This window comes from Helianthus annuus, chromosome 6, assembly GCF_002127325.2.
Source record: "Helianthus annuus cultivar XRQ/B chromosome 6, HanXRQr2.0-SUNRISE, whole genome shotgun sequence".
Lineage (NCBI taxonomy): Eukaryota > Viridiplantae > Streptophyta > Magnoliopsida > Asterales > Asteraceae > Helianthus > Helianthus annuus.
This window is the reverse complement of record NC_035438.2, coordinates 54,322,705-54,347,065: the sequence shown is the minus strand read 5'-3', so window position 1 is coordinate 54,347,065 and position 24,361 is coordinate 54,322,705. Positions and strand designations below refer to the sequence as shown.

At 36.5% G+C, this 24,361-nt stretch overlaps 1 protein-coding gene and 1 non-coding gene across 3 annotated transcripts; both read left to right on the top strand.

Moving 5' to 3' along the window:
* The first annotated feature begins 516 nt into the window (after positions 1-516).
* LOC118480083 lies at positions 517-623 on the top strand. The gene has a single exon (XR_004861721.1). It is a non-coding gene; the product is annotated as a small nucleolar RNA Z279/snoR105/snoR108 (small nucleolar RNA).
* A 4,766-nt stretch (positions 624-5,389) lies between these two features.
* On the top strand, positions 5,390-10,598 carry LOC110865521 (serine/threonine-protein phosphatase PP1 isozyme 2). 2 transcript variants are annotated; one of them, XM_022114781.2, is made up of 4 exons: positions 5,390-5,891; positions 8,666-9,225; positions 10,018-10,238; positions 10,348-10,598. In XM_022114781.2, the coding sequence occupies exons 1-3, from the start codon at positions 5,693-5,695 to the stop codon at positions 10,189-10,191; spliced, it is 933 nt and encodes a 310-aa protein (XP_021970473.1). In that variant the 5' UTR covers positions 5,390-5,692; the 3' UTR covers positions 10,192-10,238; positions 10,348-10,598. The 2 variants fall into 2 exon arrangements, with proteins under 2 accessions (XP_021970473.1, XP_021970472.1); XM_022114780.2 differs by having other exon boundaries at positions 10,338-10,598.
* The last annotated feature ends 13,763 nt before the right edge of the window (positions 10,599-24,361 follow it).

The following is a 24,361-nucleotide window of genomic DNA, read 5'->3' as shown; positions in this document are numbered from 1 at the left end:
ATATGTGAACATGAGTGTTTTGGCAGTTTTGCATGTGATATGTCAATTAAGGTTTATAATCTGGCGCGCAACATACAAAACGGCGAAAGAAATGGATGTGTGGGTGTAGATAGATAGATATGCTCAGTGTGTACATATCACTAAAAACAGCCACTAAATTCATCTTTTCGAAAGTGGAATGATGTATGGTTCTCACACTAAACATGAGCAAAACCTATTGTGTTGTTGTAGCGGTTAGAAATAAACCAAAACTGAACTACAATTGACAGCAACCAGCACCGAAAGATACTTGCAATAATCGATAAGGAATGCTAATTACTGATCGATGTACGAATGTTGGATTACTTATCAATGTACGAATGTTGTCGCTGGTGACTTGGTGTCATATTTTTAGAAAGAATTGGAATACTATTAGTCCCATATCGAAGTTGGAAAAGAAGGGATTGGTTGGGTGGAGACTATAAAAGGGGGTTAAGGGTGGAGTTGAAAGGCATGATCCTTCAGGCACGTTTTGATGGGAAATGATGAGTGGTCAATGCTCGCACATAAACATGCGAGATGGGGTGTTCACCCAAAGCCTGTTACGACAATTGGGCACCTCAATTCTTAAACCATCTGATCCCTATTGTTTTTTCATATAAAATTTTGTTTTTAAAAATTGTATTATTGCGTTAATTACATATTTTTCTAAAACTCTCAATTGCATATTTAATTAAACCTAAACAAATATTGCTTATTTTCCTTTTTTTATTATTAAATTGACTAATTTACCTTTTTCAAAATAAAAAAAAAATGGGAAATCAAACTCGTTCCCATGGCCGAGTTTCTCTCAACCACGTTTTAGTTCTAGACGGCGGTGCTGACAACGTTTCAGTTCCCACACGGGTGCCCCAGCCGGCGACGTTTCTGTTCCCATGCGGGTGTCCTTGCCGGCGACGTTCGCGGTGATGTCTCTTTTAACCATCGACAAGTTTGTTCCTTAATGGTGTCTTTCTCAACCAGTGAATCTAGCTCGTAACGAAACTACAAAGAAAAAAGACTTGGTAAATACACAAGAAACAATAAAAAAAAAATAACTAGCAAAATGTAACAAAATTTAAAAAAAAAACTTATGAAAAAAACACAAAAACTAGTAAAAATATGGGTAAATATGCAATTTTTAATGTTTAGTAAATTCAGGTAAAATAGTCATTATATAATTTAAATTTAATAAAAATAATCTAAATAGGTAAATTTTCAATTTTATTAGTTAATGAAGGGGAAATATACAATATTTGTTTAAACTTGGGTAAATATGCAATTGAGAGTTTTTTTTAAGAGTAATAGTAGTATATCGTGTTTTATAAATTTAAAACTTGAATTTTGCGAGTAAAAAGAGGTAAAATATATCTTAAAAACATATACACTCCGACGCACGTCAGTGGTGTTAGGTGATGGTTGTGTAGGAGTTGGTGAGAATTGAGTTTGTGACACAGTTTGCTTATCGGGATTCTCTACGCTCTCCATTAGATTAGATGTAAGTGTTGGAGATTGCAGAATTTTGTTTTCTCTATGAATGACTCGGGTCTTTCGAACTGTCCTCTCGATTTCTAGATCAAATAATAACGACAAAGACTTCACGGATTTCCGAGTATGATGCATGCACGTACAAACCCACCTTCACAAGCACAAACACAAAACCACGCCTAATTCAGAACAAGAAGGAAATAAACACTATTTTTAGGTTTTTTTCAATTATTTTTCTAAAACACTTAACACAAAATACTTTGCGCACGACTCCCCGGCAACGGCGCCATTTTGATGACTGTCGAACGGGTCATGCAAAAACCTAATTAACCCAGGTAGCTAGGGTAAGCAGGGTATCGAATCCAGAGGAGTCTGGTGGAAAGCGTTATGAATTAAGTACTAATTAACTACTTGCAAAAATGTAAACTTTGGTTGTTTGTTTGTTTGATTAAACTACGAATTACTAAATTGAGTTGTAAATAATGGGAGAAAACAACAGTTCCTCCAGATGTTAGATTCAAAGCAACGTCAATTATGTGTTTAATCGTGACAATCACATAGACATGATTGTTTAATTCAATTAATTGGCTGTGATTACCTAAAGACTACTTACTTCGATTGTAAAAAAACGGAAGGTTATCGTATAAGCAATCACCTGAAATTACCAACCCTAATCCCTATCAAATATATCCCAATTACCAGCACTCTCGGGAATTGAATGAATCAGAATTACAGTTTAAATAAAATCAATTGTTACAACCAGTCAATCAAATCAGAAGGTAAAAAAGCATCGAATGCTTAGACTACCAAGTTCACAAACCATTTCAAACACATAAAATCAGTTAACTTACAAGAATCCTCCACCCAGAGGAAACCACAAAAAGTTTAGCTGCTCCTCTTGATGGATTAATCGTCAAAAGCTTGATAAACGGTTGATTTCATTGTCTCGATCTTGATTTTGGTTGAAAGTATGGTGATTGATGGTGAAAACTATGCCCAAGATGTCTGTGCATCCCCCAAAATTCATCCAACAACAAGTGTGTATGTATGTTAGGGTTTCAAACCTTTAATCCTTGAATAATACAAGTCCATGCGCGCTGCCATAATGTCCGCCGTAGCTTACGCTTACGGACCGTAGGCTACGGTCCGCATGTGCTGGTTCTTGTTCCTATTCTGACCATAGGTTACGAAGGTCAACAGTAGGTTACGTTTTAATCATGCTAGACACTTCTTGGCCACTATCAATGAACCGTAGGCTACGCTTTCCAACCGTAGCCTACGTTGCGCATATTGGTTTCATCTTTTGGCTATGTTCCAACTTTCATTAAAGTACTCAAAGGTCCCTGGACTTAGATCTTTCACGTTTCTTACACATTTGAGCTATCTCTTTGACCCGAAACAAGTCCCTAATGATGTAATTCACTTGATTATTATCCTTGCTTGTTCCGTTTCATCACTAAGCTCTCCAACTTTACGAATTACGCGATTAACCTGTGAAACCACAAACACTCGTAGTTAACATATTCAAGGCACGTAATCGCTTAAAACACATAATATAACACACTTTAACACCCAGGTTTCACCCTCTCCCTCAGCTCTCTTTGTCTCTCTTCCTACATTCTGGTACCACCACTACCATAAGTACAACCCACCACCCCTAACCACTACCACCACCACAACCTATCACTCCTCCTTTTAGACATAACCACTCTTGTTGCAACACAAATAGGTCTTGGCGGAATCAGATCCGAATAACGACGACTCTAGACCATAAGAATCTGACATTCGTTCACAGCGGAACCCTAGCCGTCGTTTGGAACTAATCGATGTCGTAAGGTCGGTCAAAGATAAAGTTAAAGCGTCATATTCACCTTTTACTAGTAAAGGACAAGTAGGGTGTCGAATCCACGGGGAATCAGTGGAAAGTGTAAAAGTTCGTTGCTTTAATTATCATCTATTTCTAACTAATTTCTTTTTGCAGTTTGTGAGAGTAATTATGAAAATGAATGTAAATTGTAGTTGTAAACAATGATGAGAAAATGACCAATCTCCGGGTTTTCAGGTTATGCAGAAAATCGGGTTACTTAGTTACTACTAGTTGAAAATCACATAGACATGATTTGATAAACTTGTTTTGATAAATAACTAACGGATAATGTATTTGATTACAATGATCCACGATCGAAACCGAAGGATTGATGCAAATGAATAAGAATCCAATTAATTACCAATCTTAGATTTCATAAACATAATCAAGTTCAATGATTAAAGGTTTAAGACAATGACAATTTAGAATTTAATCCCAATCGTTGATGAACAAACCAAATAATTGATGAACAAGAATGATTACGATAATCAAATACTGTTTAATCTAAACAAGAACAATAAAAACGACTGACCGAATGATTAATCAGTTCTTAATCCAAAAAGTTGTAAACATACGCAAACCCAATGTTTCAAGCATAAACCCTATTCCCGGAGATGGTCACGGGACGACTAGCCGCTCATGACGCTCGTACGATCTTCAAAAGCTTGGTAAAAAGTTGAATTCATGATTGACTTGGATGTTGGTGGATGATTGATGATGATTTTAGGATGATTTGAGAGTTCCAAATTTGATACTTTGCTGCCAATCTTTCGTGTATTCAAGAAGTGTTTGATGATTAGGGTTTACAATCCTTAAATGCCATCCAAAAAACAATACCCGTGTTTCCCAGGAGATCCCGCCGTCACCTATGGTTGTAAAACCATAGGTTACGGTTCTTGATACCTTATCATAAGCTTCCAACCGTAAACCCTAGTCACAATCCGTAAGCCTCAAGTGTTACCTGCTGTTTCTTTTTGTGAAGACCTATTAGAAACCGTAAGTTACAGATATCAGTCCGTAACCCACGGCGTGTTTGGCCATCTTGTTTTCTCCTCACAAATGAACTTTCACTGAATTACACAATGACCCCTCAACTTCAATGTTTCGCATCCTTTATGCATTTAAGCTATCAATTCGACCCGAAACACATCCGAACACTTCCAATGGCTGCACTCATCAATCTCACATGATCCGCTTCATCTTTAAACCCCATAACTTCACCAATTTTACGCGTTTTACCTGCAAACATACAAACACTCGTAATAACCCAATTCCAATCATATAGAACCAAGCTAAACCACGTAAGATAAACACTTAAACACCCATGTTTCACACTCTCCATCAGGAACATACGAATTTGACCTTCATTCGCAGAATCTGGAACATGAAACTCCTTCACCTTTGTGGGTTCACGGCAGAACCCTAGCCACAGTCGTTCTAGCTTGTATCGTCGTCGGCTGAACCAGCATAGGACGCTTCGTCGTCTTCATGGTTACTGGTCAAAGGTTTCGCTTCACCGGAAAACACAAGTTCCTGCCAAAGTTTCTCTATCTACTCTGTCACCGCACACTATGTGTGTTATTCAAAAGAAGAATATGAAAATGAACTGAATAACATGATGAAGATGTTGAATTTGTCATTGATTAAATGACAAGATGAAGATGTTGAATTTGTTACTTATTGAAGATGTTGAACAAGATGAAGATGTTGAATTTGTGAAACATATGAATTTGTCTAATTTGGAATGGTGAAAGTGGGGGACCCTTGTCTATAACAGTTAAACGACCATTGACCGTTAAGAGGGTCCAACGTTTATGCAATTGGAAAACGAGGGGGGTATAAAGTTGACGAAATTTTAAAATACGATGTAAAACTGATCCCGCTTACTAACTAGAAGAGTGTAAAATTATAGTTTACTCAAGAACAAATAAGCTAGTTGTTTGTGTAAAAATATATGTTGACGACTAAACAAAAACAAAAAAGTCCCATTTATACAAGTAGAAATATTTTGAGACAAATGTTTAATGAGGAAAATAGGGCACAAAACCGGCACCTATCATCCTCCCTCCATTCCAACAATCGCCGGAGTTGCAGCCCCTTTCTCCTCCGGCAAAGTCACCATCATCATCTCTATATAATCTAATCTAATCATATTTATTATCACCACTTGTCCATGCGCACATCTCTATATATATTAATAAAATAACATCTCACAACTTTTCCATTGTTTATTCCACCAAACCAAACACAAAAAGCCATTCTCAATTAGGGCTTTCCGCCACATTCATCATCGAGATCTAGGGTTTCTGGAAGAGATCAATGGCTCAAAATGGACAGACGATGAACCCTAACTTACTCGATGATATTATCAACCGCTTGTTGGAGTTCAGGCAAGCCAGGACCACACGCCAGGTTCAGCTCTCCGAGGCGGAGATCCGCTTGCTTTGTACCACTTCTCGTGAGATTTTTCTTCAACAGCCTAATTTGTTAGAGCTCGAAGCTCCGATTAAGATCTGCGGTAATAATTACGTCAATTTTTCATTTATTTTTTCTATTCTGTTTCATGTTTGTTGAATTGGAAACGGTTGATAGGTTTTTGTGCCTTAGATGGATGATGTAGTTCAGATTTTGGTGGATTTGAGCTGTTTAATTGTTAGTAGGATCTGATAATTTGATTATATACAAGTATTATGTTGTTGAGGAGTCAGAGCTTAATCAGAAGTTTGTTTGATGAAAGATAGATAAAGACAGTACTGGTCACTGACTGTATAAGTTGATTATATTATATATATGGAATTATGGACTGAGCTAGATAAGAGCTATGTTCCGTGTTTCTTTTGCCATGGAGGGCTGTTATTTTTTGTTCTGATGTGTTCTATGTTGTCAAAAGCTCGCTAGGCGTGTGTCTAGGCGCACTAAACGCGTTGCAACTGGTGAGGCGCGCCTTTAAGCGCAATTTTAGGCTAAAAGTTGTCCAAAGCCCCTAAAACATCTCAAATGAGCCATAAACAAGTTCTAAACATCATAAAGTAGCCTTAAACAAGCCTAAAACATCTCTAAAACCCCTGAAAAGGGTATTTTATACTATGCGCAATATTTTAAAAAGCCCTCGTTTTTAAGCGCCTAGGCTCCGGGCTCGGCCTATGCGCCTAGGCGCTTTGACACCATAGGTAGTTTTAAAGTTATGAATTACCGTAAAGCATGCAAGAAAGGTGTAGTAGAGAGGTGATACTTTGAGGGATTTAGCGGTGAATGTGAAATCTCTATACTTCGTGGCCTAAATGAGATAACATGGTTTATAGGTGTACATTGGCTATCTTATGTGGCATGCAAAGTTTTGTTGTTTGCTTTTTTCTATTATGTTAGCAAGCAATCTAGACTCTAGACAAGTATAACAGAAAAAACAAGCATAATCTTTTGGTGATATGAGTTCATTTTGGAAGTTTAGGCTTTAGACCCATATATCATGCAATATCACCATTGTATGTGATGTATTTTCTGATTCGATGAGATTGAAGCCATGAATGAAGTGAAGTATCAAGCTTATTGCCATAGGAAATACAAAATTTATTCTGAGGGTGATAGTACTTTGTTAGGTTTTTGAATATGTAACAACTTGATATTGTTTTATAATTTTATTAGAGGAGTGTAAAACATACAGGTTTCATGTCCCGTTGTTTGGTTCAAATATCAACAAGATTTGCTAAATATCATACTATCGTAGGCTTGTGGGAATCCACCTTATTATAATGCGTTGAAAGAGCAGGCACTATTGGTGTTTTAAGAATTTTGAAGGTCATTGTGAGACAATTAATAGGAAGCAAGTATTTGATCACTTCCTTAAAAAAATAGACTCCCTATTTTGGATACTGAAAGTGTGGTATGGGGATATCACTTGAGATCTATGCTGTTAATGCGGTAAAGAATCGGATGTCAGTCAAGGTTCGATATTTGAGATATAGCCATATAAGTTATCGCGGTGGGATATCGGTAATTTTAATTTCATGCAGAGTTTATATGTATAGCGATTTAACACTAACATTTCAGTATACTCTCCTATCATTAACAAATTAACCTTTTGCAACTTGCAAAACACTAACAATTGTAGCAAGTAGGAACTGATTAAGACTTAAAACACAAACTTTTAACAATTAAGACTTAAAACACTAATAGCAACAATAAGAAGAAAGGTACTGATATCGGGAAAATCGTTCAATATCGCCGTTAATATCGGTACCGGTATTCTGACCGATATTTTGCACAAATATCTCACCAGGGGAACGATAACTGATATATCACCGATATTATCTGCTTAGCTTGAGATTAAATGCGTGTTAAGAATGGAGGGGGGATACCTCTTTTTCATACTGTAATGTGCTTCCACAGTTCCACCAAGTCTTCAGATGCATTTTCTTCACAAATTTGTGTGCCATCTTTCTCTTCTGCAATTTCATATGGTTCTTGTGCTCTTTGACCAAGAAACTTTTACACCTTTGATGGCACATGTTGAATACAGGATAGTATTGGGGTCACATCACATCAGATGATGAGAACAAGAGGTGACATATACTTCAGGTTTTTTCTGATCATTATTGGTGTATGCCTTTGACCTAGAGGCGACGATTATGTCCTGTTGCCAAAACATGGGCATTTGGATTGTATCTTACCTCCAACAGGTAAGCAGGCTAAAGTTTTAAAACTAAGCTATAATGTACATGGTTGTCGATTGGGTCAAAAGTCATCCAAAGTGATGCTTAAACCTCCTCAATTGCTTCTTAAAAAGTATAAAGTGATGCTCCACCACTTATTTGTAGAATTCAAATAGAAATGAACAAAAAGTTGGCAAACCGATTCTCCCAGACCTGACCTGTGTATAAAGTTACCCATTTTGACCTAGAACTGTTATGATCCATTACCCAACCTACCCATTTTACCATTTCTACTTCGAACGCACGGGTATAACTAAGAGAAAATTGTTCCACCGTGACATTGCTTGGTAGTGTTCATAAGTGCTGTAGAGGTACTGTATGGAACTTAAAATGGTTAAAACTCTCAAGTGGTCACCAGCAGTTCAAAATTTGTGTGTGTGTGTCTATACTCTATATATGTGTGAATAATTGCATGTGTTTTTTATCTAGCTTTTCTTTAAGTGGCATGCATTGCAAGTTATTTTAAGGTGTTAAGTCATTATGCGAGTTCTACATCTAACATGATAGAACTTGAGTAATAAGAAATATAAAGGTTTTTTTTTTTTTTTTTTTTTTTTTTTTTTTTTTATACTTTGTATTACAGGTGACATTCACGGACAATACGGGGACCTCTTAAGGTTATTCGAATACGGCGGATTTCCTCCCGAATCAAACTATTTATTCCTAGGTGATTACGTGGACCGTGGCAAGCAAAGTCTGGAAACCATATGCCTTTTACTTGCCTACAAAATCAAATACCCCGAAAATTTCTTCCTTCTAAGAGGAAACCATGAATGTGCTTCCATCAACAGGATATACGGATTTTATGATGAATGCAAACGCCGTTTCAATGTTCGACTTTGGAAAGTTTTTACTGACTGTTTCAACTGTCTTCCTGTGGCTGCTCTTATCGATGACAAGATACTATGCATGCATGGTGGTCTTTCTCCTGATCTAACTAACTTAGATCAGATACGGAACTTGTCGCGCCCGACTGATGTTCCGGATTCGGGTTTGCTTTGTGATTTGCTTTGGTCGGATCCTAGTCGGGATGTTAAGGGCTGGGGGATGAATGATAGGGGAGTGTCGTACACTTTTGGCCCTGATAAGGTGGCTGAGTTCTTAATGCAGCATGATATGGACCTTATTTGTCGTGCTCATCAGGTTTGTTTCGCATTTTCAAGTCTTTTTACATATAGTTGTTAATAGCGCTCATAGCGCCTGCTGTAGCGAATAGCGTAGCATATCGTTGAAGTGTCATTACAGGGTTTGTGGCGATAACTAGCGTTTTTTTTTTTTTTTTTAATTTATTTAGATGATTAGTGATAGCGTATTTGAGCTATTCTAGCATATCTTTTAGCACTTTTATACATGATTTGTGTGTTAAATATACTTTTTATTTTTCTAGAACTTTGTCGCTAAACATGAAATAGCGGGTGCTATCGTGTCGCTATTGCTATGTAGCATATAGGTAGTCTGTCGTTATGATTTGCTATATGCTATTGACAACTATGCTTTTACAAGTGGCAAAATTCGGTGAGACGATTAAAATCTGCTATTTAAACTCTTTTAACCAGTCGGAAAAAACGATATTAAACCATTGAAAAAAGAAATTGTATGGTTAAACTGCCAAAATGTTGAAAGTTTGTTTTTACCACTATTAGTATTAACTCTAAAAATTTAGTCTCTTGTATGATAAAAGCATTTAAGTTATTGTAATATTAATTTAATTCTTTCTAATGAAATGAAGTGAGGTTTTTATGCATAAAAAAATCCAATTTGGGTGACTCTCAGACCCGTTTGACCTGTTCTCTTGTATGCTAACTTTTGTATTATACCAGTTTGACTAGTAAACACCACCTGAATCGACCTGTTTATAAAAAGTTGGTCGAAGCTGCAGCTTATAATTGATCTCTCTGAAAACGCTGATGTAATCTTATATGTTACTTTGCATAGGTCGTTGAAGATGGATATGAATTCTTTGCTGATAGGCAGCTTGTTACTATATTCTCTGCCCCGAATTACTGTGGTGAATTTGATAACGCTGGTACAATGATGAGTGTTGATGAAAGCTTAATGTGTTCTTTTCAAATTTTGAAGCCAGCTGATAGAAAACCTAGATTTTTATGACACCATCAAAGTTTGATTACTATCCTGGCTGACCCGACAAAATTAAGGTTAGTATCATTAATCTCTTATACCTTGCACATAATATACCATTATACCGTGATATATGTCAGTCATAGTTGTAACCTACCTTACATAATATGTTATAGAGGTTTGCAGAATCTATTGGCTATTGAAGAGGCAGGGAAACATCCAAAAGAGGATTGGATATTACTTAAGATACAAGTTTGTTGATGTTTTGCTGTTTTGAAGGCTGTTTGCTAGTTAATTCTATTTTCATTGTTGAAAAAATGGATCTTTTTTTTTTTTTTTTTGATTTATTGGCGTTCGATTTATGATGACACTGTACATACATTCGGCTTTGTAAATCGACTTGACCTGTTGACATCTCAGAATTGTCTTCATCTTGATTTTGACTTTTGTGGTTTAGTGGTTCTGAAAACTGGACCGCTTAAACAAGGACCCGGCCTCTCCACTGGTTTGATTAGTACCGTCTGGAGTTCTGGACCGCTTCTATAAGAAAGTTTGACTATCACAGTGTACCAAAAGAAGTTAAGGTGACTATCACAATTCAACACAAGAAGTGCCCTTGTTCTAGTGATTAGTCATTCATACATTCATATATGTTGAAGAGGTTAGGTGTTCGTACCTCACGGTCTATATATGAGTTAACTTTCATTTTGCTTCCTGTGATTTGGTCATTTTAATGGTTTTGCCCCAATAGTTTAAAAATAGCAATTTTTCTTCCTGATTTTTCTAACTTATCATCATTTTGCTCCCCGCCTCTTAACTCTATCCAAAAAATCCATTAACTAGAAGAGTATTTGGTAATTTTATAGATAAAAGCAAGGGCATGTAAGTCTTTTCACCTAAATAAACCTATAACTTGTTTATTTACATGTATATAGAGTGAATTGCAAGTTTTGTCCTTTATCTTTAGGCCATTTTGCAAGTTTTGTCCTTTATGTTTAAATTTGACGAGTTTTGTCCTTTATTTTTAAAAATCAAGCACGTTTTACCCTTTAGGCCTTAAAAATCAAACACGTTTTGTCCTTAAAAATCAAGCACGTTTTGCCCCAAAGGGTAAAACGTGCTTGATTTTCAAACATAAAGGACAAAACTCGTCAAATTTAAACATAAAGGACAAAACTTGCAAAATGGCCTAAAGATAAAGGACAAAGCTTGCAATTCACTCCATGTATATATAAGTAATTCTTTTCTGATCTCCCATCTTTCCAACCACTCTTTCTACTGGCCACCACCATCCACAACCATCCATCACCACCTGCAACTACCACCTGCCGACCACGACTACCGCGACTTTTAACTAAATGTTTTAATTGAGTTAGAGCCAGGGAGTAAACTACCGAAATACCCCTACTTCTAATTGAACGTTTTAACTGAGTTAGAGTCAGGGAGCAAACTGGCGACAAACTCGAAAGATCAGGGAGGAAAATGGCTATTTTTAAACTATTGGAGCAAAACCGTTAAAATGACCAAACCACAGGGAGCAAAACGAAAATTTTCATGTTTGTGTCTCGGATTGCTTAATTATTTTTTCGAATCAGCATAAAATCAATAAAGTAACATGATTAGGTTTCTGGTTGTTGATTAACTTCATGGTCGCACCAACTTGAATAAAAGTATTCTAACAGCTTAAATATAATCAATATGCCTTTAAATCATCTTATTAACAATATTATGAAAATAAGTACTAGCGACAAAGTTAGATATTTCTAAACGTATACACTTTGCACGCCAAAATGCCACATTTGACGTAATTTTTTTTTATTCTCAAGCATTATGATTTTTATTCTTTACAAAGTAAGTTTGTCCTTTTGGTTTAGTATAATATCATCATATATTAAAAATCACTGTTTCTTTGATTAAAATGAAGCAATATTTACCTTAACTAACACCGCATGGCTACTTAAATTGAGCATGTACTGTATAAACACATATACATATTGCTGAAACTGTATCCCTCTCCCTCCTATATGGTCAACAACATGTACAAGTGTTTATGTGGTTCTTATGTGTTGGTATATAAAATTGGTCACGTATATTACATGCACAAGTGTTTATGTGATTCTCATGTGTTAGTATTTAAAAGTGGTCACGTATATTAAACAATCTTATATGCACACATATGGGAGCTTTTTTAATGCCCTAATAACTTTACACTAAATATAAATATATCTAGCTTTGATTAGCATATTATAGTTTAGTTTTGAAACCACAAATGAGAATGAAGATGAGCCCACTTAATAATATATTGGATTGCATCACAACATAAAAGCTTTAGTAAACATTTGGCATTTCAACATCTCAATATCATCACATATTCCTGATTATTATGCTTCAAATGCAGTCTTGAAGTTTGCTTTGAAAATTGAAGAATGTATCATCATGCCGAGATTTGTCCAACTAATCGAGAAGGTACATACGCGAAGCGGTGTCTTGAACCAACCAATCAAATCCGTCCAGCAACCCCTCTCCATTGTATGCACTGCATCCAACAATCCTCCAATGTCGGCTTTTGTCCATGTCATCCAGTGAGAGCTAAGTGTCAAGTCAACTAAGGGGACTAGGGGTGGTTCACTAGTGATAGAATTTATCACTCACAAGCACCAATCAAGTTTCGCCATGTCATTGACCATTTTTCCATCACTCACAACCATTTTTAGTAGGGGTGGTCATCACTCACCACCACACCCAACAATTTCCCCCCAACCAACAAATACCCTCACAAACCAAAATGATAACGCGTGAAGGAAATAACGGAAAATGGTTTGCGTTAATGTATAACGCGTTATGTAAATGAGGCGGGGTGGAAAAACGCGTTTTTTTTTTGCCCATCACGCGTTATAGATGACCGCCCCGGGTCACCTAAGTGAGAGCTAAACCAGTTTTTCAGCACATTCCTTAATCCTGCATAAATATCAACTTTGGTGGTTCCCACGCGCGTTTTGGTCACAAATTCAACCAGTTTACGATGTATAAATGGGCAGATTACGTTGTGCATGATCTCAAACTAGGTAAATGGGTCAAATTGGGGGACATCTTGAGGAGAGCGGGGATTTCTGCCAAGAAGGAGGCCCCTGTGAATTTTCTTACAGATGCCATGGAAGGGAGATCTACATTGAGACCAGCGGATCTGCTCGTCTTTGGTTGGGCGGGAGGGAAACATGCTTGTGTGGATCTCACAGGAATCTCCCCCTTAGCTGGTTTAAGGGAAAGCGGGTTTGTAGCAGGACAGACTATAAGGAAAGCGGAATCTAAAAAGGTGGATAAACACGCTAAAGCATGTGTTGATAACCAACATGCATTTGTCCCCTTCGCCTTCGACACCTTTGGCTCCCTAGCTCCAGAAGCTATCCGTTTGTTGACTAGGGTCCAAAAGGTTGTCCACAGCAGTTGCTCATCAACAGGGGGGGGGGGGGGGCAGAGGTTTGTCTTTAATAGGTCAGGGTTTGCTATTCAGAAAGGGGTAGCGGCGCAGCTTGTTGCTCGCTTACCTGCGATATTGATGTAACTCGGCCAGTATCAGATGTTGATAAATATTTTGCTTAGATGAGTAATTTTAAACATTAAATTGGAATGTTTGGGAGAAAAACAAACGGTTGAAGTTGCCTAGAGTCCAGTTCTAATGTATGAAAAATCTCCTCGATTATTTTATTCAAAGCTTTGGATCCGTGTCATAATAATATTGTGTTATGTTATCATAAGTAACATTAGAATTATTAAAAAACTAACAACATGCGTTTGTGGTCAGCGATCAACCCAGCCCATACTAAAAAATGACTCGTTTCAACCTGAACACATTTTGACTTGTTACCCAATACGCTAATCCCGTCTTGCATCTCTATTTTTGTCCATCTTTGTTCGTAATTCACTGAAGGCAAAACAAATTCCTTAAAGGGTCGAAATGAAAACAGAAAGTGGAAGGCCTTACAAACACTTACTTTAGCGATTTCATCCGGTGAAAGAGCACCCTGTATATCCTGTTTATTAGCAAAAACGAGTAATGAAGCTCCCAATAACCTCTGTTTCAACATCACAGAAGAAAGAAGTATAAGAGTTTGAAAGATTGATAAAGTAACCATATTCCTCAATTGTTAAATACTGTATAAAATTTATGCTCAATTATATAATATATAATGCTAACATAATTTTTTTTGCAAATGACTAGTACGAGTGCTGCACGAACAAAATATTCCTTCCAGAAAGTAAAAGGTCGGATTGAGTTTTCGGGCCAAACACACTAAACTTTATCATTGAAACATATATATTTTTTTGACGAAAAGAATGTAAATATACAGTATAGCAAACGCTACACATAAAAGGTCATTACAATGTTTGTAATACGCTCATGGTGGGCTATCGGCGTACGAAAAGAACTGATTGCCTTACAAGTTACTCTGCATTTTTAGTCGCTCATTTCTCATCTTAATACTGCAGTTTTAGTTGCTCATTTTTTCACTAAGCAATGTTAAATTCCATGATTTAATGGAAAACCATCTTTTTAGACCCGAATATTATGTTTCAGAGTGCTTTTCGGAAGGAACTACTTACTCTCTACAGGCCAAATGATTCATTTATATAGGAGTTTCAACCGGTGCAATGAACCATCGCAACCCTTCATACGACGACATGACAGTTGATGGTTATAATTGCCATAAACATCAATTGACAATTATATCATGTTTGCTACTCAAGAACAACTTTGATACGCATTTAATACCAATGAACAAAGTTGCTACAAACCTCAGTTTTGATGCGGATGACCAAATTTTCCAAGGTGCATTAGCATTAGAAAAGGCACTCTCTATTCACACACTCCTTTTGTCTATTTGGACTGAGCGCGTTTTGGGTAATACTCAGCGTTGCGCTTCAGGGTGATACTCAGCGCTTTGGCCAAAGCTCGGCGCTTCAGGGTAATACTCAACACAACTAGACTACTCACACTTAGTCACGTAGCATGATTTAATAAACTAAACGCCTATGTAAAAAAGTGTATTTCAAATTTGCATACATGCCTCAGATATAGGGATGGCAAAAAAACTCGAGCCCGACTGGTATACCAGAAACCCGAATATTCGGGACGGGTATATCCGATACCCAACGGGTATGGGACCGGGTATGGGATTGGAAAAAGATATATTTCGCGAGTATGAGACTGGTATGGGATTTGGTGATACTCGACCCGATTACCCGAAACCTTATACCCGTTTACCCGAACCATATGCCTAAAAAAATTTAATTTCAAAAATAATTTTTATTTCCTATTTATATTTTAATCGTCTTTCATTTAGCATTTTTTCCCTTATTTCATTTAAAACAATCTGTATTGCATAAACATGAATGGTATTTAGTTTTTAAATTAACCACTGTTATATATCTAATCATATAATTATATACGGAAAGCAAACGTATCACTTGTTAGAAAAACAACACTATACTTCTAAGATATTGAAACACACATTCGTTAACTATGAAAAGTAAACTTTTTTTGTTAATTTGTATTTCACCATGAATTCATTTGTTGTAATTTGAAAAGGCATAAAATATATAAAATTTAAATGATTTGAGATCCCAACAATTGTTTTTAATAAACTCGTGGGTATACCCGATACCCGATGGGTAATTACCCGACGGGTAATGGGCCGGGTATGGAACACTAGTTTGCAACCGGGGGTATGGGTATGGGATTAGTCATACCCGTCCCATACCCCACCCATTATCATCCCTACTCAGATTGATTTCAAGTTTAGATTAAGTTTTCATCAAATTCATTGGCGTGTTACCCTATAAACATTTATATAGGCTACAAAATAACACTATTCTTTCACCCTCACAATTTTCTTTGGATTTTTTATTGGATCTTATGATCACATTACTAATTTAATGTAGCGGTTAAGCATGACTGATATTCGTATAATTATACATTTTCTACATCATTTTAACTCACTTTAATGGTTTTCTTGGAAACATAAATGAAATATGTTTAAATTAGTTTATTTTTAATTTTCAGGACAAATCAGGCCAAAAATGGACAAACAAAATGAAAAAGACAAAAAATGAAGTTCTATAACGGAAATGGCCAGGCATGCCCGAACACCGAATGTCACCGACACGACCTGTACGACCAAAATACGACATTTAATAACAAAATACGTCAAGTACTGATCCGGTAGGACGGGTATACATACAAAACGGCACCTTGGACTACAAGTGAAATCAAAACAGAATCACATGAAATCATGGATTACGACAATACACGTAACCAAACTTATCCGGAACATGTGGTATAAACCATATACTTCATAAAATGACGTGTAATAACAAAATACGTCAAAATTCGACAAGTATAGGTGCGTTTTTGAATTAAAATCAAAAAATTAAAAAACCACCCAAACGCCGAGCTTTGGCCAAAGCGCTGAGTATTACCCTGAAGAGCTTTGGCCAAAACTCAGCGCTGAGTATTACCCTTAAGCGTTGAGCTTTGGCCAAAGCTCAGTGCTTCAGGGTGTGGAAATAAGACGATGGGTGTGTGAATAACATGATCCTTAGAAAATAGAATAGTCTTATCAAGTGTACACTCCGTACCGTACCTGGTACACCTAGCTTGTATCAATGTATATTTTCAATTTCCTAGTATGGTCTTAAGTGAATCCTAAGTACCCAAACTGCCCCATTGACACTTAAATCACCAAAAGATTTTGTGTGTGTGAGAGAGACTGAGAGAGAGAGAGAGAGAGAGAGTATACTTATGATAGGTCATTTTCGCCCATGTAGGGTAACTTCGATATTCCATCCCAACAACTCATCAACTATCGGTTTGATCGAAAAGCTTCGCAAAACCGTGAGTGTACATGACCCCTTTTTATTTTAACACTCTTGGGTGCAATACGTGTAACTTATCAAAAATGCACACATACACTTATAAACATGCTTACAAAAAAACAATCCAATATACATGCTTGATACGATATACTTGAACTCGTACATGATACTTTTTGCTTTATTCTTGTTATTAACTTCGTACGAGTCTCCCTTAATATGCAAGCGTTACAAGATTAACACACAACCCGTATTCTTGAGGTCATGTAAAGTAAACAAAACGGTCTTATCATTGCCATGATAGGATTACGCTAGCGGGAATCTTTGGGTTGACAATTATAGTTGCATGATAGTATTGCCATGTTAGGTTCTTAGTATCCGAATTTTGCCATGTGGATTCGTTTAAACTTTTATACTTATGCTAGTACTTAAACTTCTATGCTCGTCAATACTTTAACACGTATTGCAGGAAATTGATGATGATGATGATAATGATGAATGAAATCTAGTAGGAAGACTAGAAACGCACCTTTAAATTTTAGTACTTATGTTGTATTTTGTTTATTTGATTAATTTGTTGTATTTGCTTCAAAATGATTTACTTGAATTTAGCAATGAAATGAAATTTTGATTTTATTAAATATTGTCACAAATAGTGTTATGAAGTTTCTTGCAATCTCGTTTTCGTCTCACTCCGATGTTTCCGCCATCGGTTGGGGTGTGACAGAACTTATCAAGTTCAATGTACATAGATCAAGATTGATCACTGTAAAATGTCTAATGATAAATTGATGATGATTCAGTACCTTTGGAACTGGTCACTCGGAAAGAAGCATTGCAAGCGACAATGTCGCACCCCAACCGATGGCGGAAACATCGGGGCGCGGCACTGAGCGAAACAGATTGTCCAGAAGTTTCCATAACAATTATGATTACCAAATATTTAAAGCATCATGTCCCATACCATGACATATAAAGTAAAATAATTATTACAGACAAGATCTAGACAAATTGTTCTGTTCCGACAACTCAGATTTCAAATACAGACAATTGTTTATTTGTTTCTAGACCTTTCCTAGCCTCGATTTCACAGCAAGCTAAGCATATAAGCATCCTAAGCACCTGTCACATACGTTAAAGTAAAAGTCAATACACATAGTGTAAAGATGAGCATACAAGTTTAATAGATATAATAGAGTTCGAAATCGTTACGCATAAGCAACACGTACACAGTGTAAAATGAGGCATGTTAGTTGTCGACATGAACATATCGATACCAATGACTGCGCGTTGACTGCCAAAGGCAGTTTGTAATACACACTCACCACTGTGAGCCATGTAACAAATTGTCCTTAACAACCCCTGAGTGAACAGGTGCTGAGTCCAAATCAATAGTACTATCGTTGCTAAGGCAGGTAGACAGCATTCCATGTGTAAACATAGCAAACAAGCATTCATTAAGTCACGTCTAACATGCGGTATCGGTTAGCGATAAAGTATTGCGTAGTGTGTTCGATGTGATTTAGAATAAGAAACGTATGTAACACCCAAAAGTGCGTAAGCAAATAGGGATCGAGTATACTCACAACGATTAATGGATTGAAGGGAGCGTTAGAGAGTAAGGTTAGCCTGATCAGAACGATAGCATAACGATAAGCGCCGCGTAAACCGAAGCAAAGTGTCAGTGGGTCGAACAGCAATCCGATCGGATGGCAATCCGATCGGATGGCCGGTTGTTCAGGTGACAACCCGCTCGGATGGTCATCCGATCGGGTGACCTTTCGAGTGGATTGTTACTTCCTTTGGGAAGGATGTGTTTGTGTATGATGGCTTGTCTTTTGAAGTTTTCATTGTAGCATTTTGAAAACATAGAAGTATCCCTACCTTTCAGGTCGGTCGATCGGACGGACATTCGATCGGACGACAACCCGATTGGTTGGACACTTTAGTGAGAACAAGTTCACAACAGTTTGTTACTCGATCGGATTGTAGTCCGATCGGGTGGCAATCCGCTGGCACTGAAGATGTTGAAAAAAATTTTAAGTATTGAAGTCTGAACATTACATGGTCGAGTGGTAGTCCGATCGGGTGGTAATCCGACCGGTCAGCACTTCGTTCAATGTTCATCCTTCAAAGTTTTGAAAATAAAAGTTGAGTGTGGGGCCAAGGTGCAAGCCGGTAGGGTGGCAACCTGATCGGGTGACAATCCGATCTGACAGTAGTCCGATCGGGCGACACTCCAACCTGGTCGACCTGATCGTCTTCATCCTTGGTTGTTTGATAGTTTTGTAGTTTTATCGAGACGGTGTGACAACGTGCTAATCAACAGAACCCCATCTTGACCCTAGTGACCCGATTGAACAGGAATCACCCAAGCTCAACTAGTTAACCGGTACAAGACGGTTGTTCTTGGTTAACCCGAAATCAGTGGTCTCGTGGATAGAATCCAGATCTTGAACCAACACATCAACAAGAAAGAGTAGAAGGTTAGAATAAGCTCCGATTCTATCGGTTTTGAGTGCATTGAGTGTAAAAGAGTTGAAAGAAAGTTGGAAAACCATCTTTCAATCCTTTTGACCATGAATATGTTCAGATCTATGAAAGATCTTTGTTTATTCATGTGGAAATCGTTCAGATCTAAGTTGTTCTTGGTGGATTGAAGCCAAAACATGAAGTTCTCAAGAACACCATGATGACATCATCCTAGAACACCTCAAATCTAGTGATTTCACGGTTAAAAGTTAAGATTCAAAAGACAGAAAGGTGTAGGAGTGCGTGTAGATCAAGAAAGTACAAGATTTAGATGGAAAACTTACAAGAATCGGGAGAAATCTGAAGAAAAGTGGGCAAGAAGCACTGGTCGGACGAGAGGTGCAGAAAATGGTAAGTTTGTGATGTTGACAGGGGTATTTATTGGGTTTCCATAAAAGGAAAGGGGGAAAGGAGGGTGGTCGATCGAGTGGCTACCCTGGTCGGGTGGCAGCCCGATCGAGTGGCACCTCGATCGGATGGCAGTCCGATCGGGTGGCAGCTCGATCGGCTGGCCACTCGATTAGAGCGCACGGCGTGATGATTTAGCGATTTCGATTCACGTGTTGAGCGTTGCGATGCGATAGAGTTTCCTATTCAAATTACTTTTAATCCCAACTATCATATCAACATACATTCATCCTTAATTGACTTGCGTTTAGCATTTGCGATTCGATTGCGATTGAGTTTCGATTGCGTTTCGATTAATCCCATAACATAAACATATATAAACATGCACAAGTAACACATACGACACACATACATGTAAAACAATATCCAGAACGCGTAATTCGAGTTGCGAGTGCGATTGCGATAAGCGATAAAGCGATCAAACATGCAATAAATATCGAACAAACCTCGATTATTAATAAGTACTCCACATAATACAACTAAAGTAAAGCATCAAATAGACTATCTACGAGTCAAAGAAGTCAAAACAGGAATTGAGCAAGGAGTGACAGATCGCAATTAGCAATCTTGTCTCCCTTTGACTTCAATCTTGACTTTGACTTTGACTTTCAAAACACGGGGTGTAACAGGCAACAACTCTTCACAACTTTTTGTTGCAATACGAGAATACAATGGTCAACTCTTAAGTGCATTGGAGAGATTTACAGATGAACTCAATATAGATTTGAAGTTCACAAAAAACCAAGTGACTATAGATTCATTTTTTACTAGACAATCCTAGAATTTTGGTATATTTTAGTAATTATAATTTATAGTTTCGCTCGGACCAATATATTTACATTGGGATTTCAAAAAAATTATTATCTTATTATTTTATCGATTGGAGTCTAACTTTGTACTGGTCCCAAGTTGTGACTGGATAAATTATTAATTTTATCGAGGTTATTAATTTATCAAGTATTAAATTATAGAGATTCTACTGTATAATGGCTCATATTACTTCTTCAAGTTCGGCTCAGTTGCTTAGGTTCCGAGTGATCAGAGAACATTGAGCGGGGTTGCATGAAACACTTTTCGACCAAACTCCTCGAGGTTAGATCTTTAATCAAGCAAATTTTTATGTGACGATAAATGAATTATGTTGATATTTATATATAAGTGGGAATGCCCGCGCGTTGCGGCCGGTGTCCGTACTAATATCATATTCAATTATAACATCTATTACGAGCCACCATACATAGAATTTATGTAAGTTTCCCATATTTTCAATTGTGGGCCTCAACAATGGCTTCCAAAGAAGATAAAAGAACTTAAAATTTACACATCCATTTTCATCGTAATATTCTAAATCTCTACTAAATGAATTCAGTGACTAAATGTAATTTTATATGTTAATGGTATTAGTTTCTCCCCACGCTTCATGGCGGGAGTGTTGTTGTTTTCTTTCACACGCAACGTGGCAAGAGTTTGGTCATTATCGGGTTTGACCTGCCGAAAATCATAAAGGTGAACACTGATACCGTTTCCATTAGCACAAAATACTGGCAACGATGTTCTCTCATAAGTAGTTGGGTTTGTGCACACAATACCGCAATCGTAACGTTATCACGTCAATCACTATCGCGTACGTTACCAAAAAAATACTTGATTTTGGTTGAGCTCTAGGTCTGATGGTGGCAAAAATTTACAAAACTTGAAGAACGGGTTTCTAGAATTTACTTCCATATTAATGATAGTTGTAATATTTATTTTTCATAACGTTAAATTTCATAATTATTTACAAATAATGACAACAAATTATTATAATCTCTAAAAGTTCATTTTTAAAGTCTAGTTTATTTTAGGTTTTGGGGTTTAGTAAAAATTCACTAACTTGTAAGAATTAATGAATGAAAAGTTTAGCTGGCATATATAGTTTCAGATTTCTATTAATTAATTGTTTGATGATAAATCAAAACATATTTAGTTTTTAAATGCTCACCAGCCATGTGTCCGAGGTGAGTGACTGCCACTTTTTCAAGCCCTCTGTGAAGCTATTGTCTTGATTTTTAGAATGAAAATTAGAGAAACAAATTAACTGGCATGCTAAATCCAACAAAACAAATTCAATCTCAAGATGATGAGAATGTAATGCAAACATAGTTAAAAAGTGAAACAATTTACAAATTGTACTCATATAGTTCAAATAATAATACTTGTTATCGTAAAAATAATAGTCTAACTATATATCTTACCTTTTAATAATACATTTTTATTTGCCAAAAAACACATTAATCCCACCTGTTTATAATACATGTATTGTTTAAACCAACAAATGATAAGGCTCTAATGTCTGTCATCAAAAATTATATGTACTATCTCAAACAAACAAAGAAAAAACATAATTGGATTAATACAAAAACTAAGGCGTTACATTTGCTTCTTACTATCAATTCAATGTCATCTAATTACGGAACATATGGAGGTACCAAAACCGGTGCCATGAACAACATTTAAATCACTGTTGGGTGGAACGACTTTTATTTGCGGTTCTGCCCCTAAAAAAAGTAGGTAGAGAAATAAGCCAAAAATCTGTAGTAAAATATCTAGTGAGTGTTGATTGAATCATAAATAAATTTATAATTAATAGATGTGGAATAAAAGTTAGTACTTACAAATAATTATACATCTTAATAGATGTGGAATAAAAGTTAGTACTTCCAAATAATTATACATCTTAGTGACCAACCCCAAATTGATGAACTTTCTTTTGTATGCATTGCAACGTTCATGATCTCCATTACTTACTGGTGATCGACCAGAGAATCTGATGCATAAAAATGGTTTCTTTTGTATGCATTGCAGCGTTCATGATCTCCATTATTTTGGATCGAAGCAACACGAGTTCTTAAGAATAAGAAAGTTACTTCAGTTTTCTACCGAGCTGGTGACGGATGAATCGGATAAGGGCCACGACAGTAGCGCGGGGGTTAATTATAATGTATAGGTGAAGGTTTAAGAGAGCGGACATAGCTTGATATTGGACTCATGTGGTCGTATATGGAATATATAAATATACATCTGAAGGTTCAAATGGTTTTATAAGTCATCGGTTACAGGTTGGGGTTATTAGCACCATAATGAGAAATGATGGTGGCTTTAAGACTAACTCATAAATGACTGATAACGGTTGATTGGCTTATAAGGTAGTATAGATTATAGATAGTATAGATATAGTCCATATAAATCTATTCATTATATTTATACATACTATTAAATCATAAAAATCTCAAAGGTTACATGTCTAACCTTTAATTTAATCAATTAATTCCTTTAATTATTATAAAACTTTTATTTAATTTCTTAATTTAATTTAATTAATGGAAGACATAAGTGGGCATAGATTCCATGGATGAAATGTCTAGATTGCCCTCAAAGTGTCTTAAAACTTTGGACAATGTCCAAGTTTCCCCCTCTAAAATGGCTTGCTTCATTTGTACATGGTGTTTCAATATTTGTACCTATGGCAAAATTACGAAAATGGTAGAAAACCCAGTTATCTTAATAAGGTATTATAGATTATAGATATTCGTTGTATAGGTTTCTGTAAGGCATATAGACAGGTTGACTCTACAGTACATTCTGGTATAAGACATCGTTTCGGGTTTCGGGACTTGGAAATGAGTTTTTCCTACTCAAACGCTTCAATCAATAGAGAAAGAACTCGGTTTACAATCATTCGGGACGGGTCAACTTTAACTTCAATCCTTCGTTTTAATTTAATATTTATCCAAGTGATGGAACATTTCATTTATTTAAAAGTTTATGTTAACACCGTTAAATAATATAATTTACTTTGAGACCATCCGGTTCGGTACTGGTACCAATATTTACCGGTATTTTACCCGTAAATACCGGCACCAAAATACAAGAAAAATGGGTATTGGTACCGGTACCGAATATACCCGGTACGGTACCGGTACCCGATACTAAATGCTCATCCCTAATTCATGTAAGACACGAGTACTTAAACTAGTGTAATATAAATAAATACGATTTGAAAAGTATATATCGAGGTTGTATACCTGTCAATTGAAAAAATAATCACAGAATGTTTATCCAGTAATTTTGTTGGCCGTTCAGAAAAAAAATACAAACAATCCTATCATAAAGAAACCAATAAATTTGGAATTTGCTTTTTTGGGTAAAGGGTTAGCCCGGTGAATTCTATATATAGACAACCGCCAAATAAGTACAAGTAGTGAGGATAAATTCCTCACTAATTCATATACAGGACAGGCCCCATATATGTAAGCAAATAAAGCAAAAAGCCATTACATCACATCAACTTAACCTACTACAAATCATGATAATGACCTAACTAGTAGACAAAATTGTTACATAAATCATT

Excerpts from the sequence above, each read along its gene's own strand:
- LOC110865521 (XM_022114781.2), top strand. The coding sequence starts at position 5,693 with ATGGCTCAAAATGGACAGACGATGAACCCTAACTTACTCGATGATATT. Across the intron at positions 5,892-8,665 it reads AGCTCCGATTAAGATCTGCG|GTGACATTCACGGACAATAC; the intron begins GTAATAATTACG and ends TTTGTATTACAG. Across the intron at positions 9,226-10,017 it reads TTATTTGTCGTGCTCATCAG|GTCGTTGAAGATGGATATGA; the intron begins GTTTGTTTCGCA and ends TACTTTGCATAG.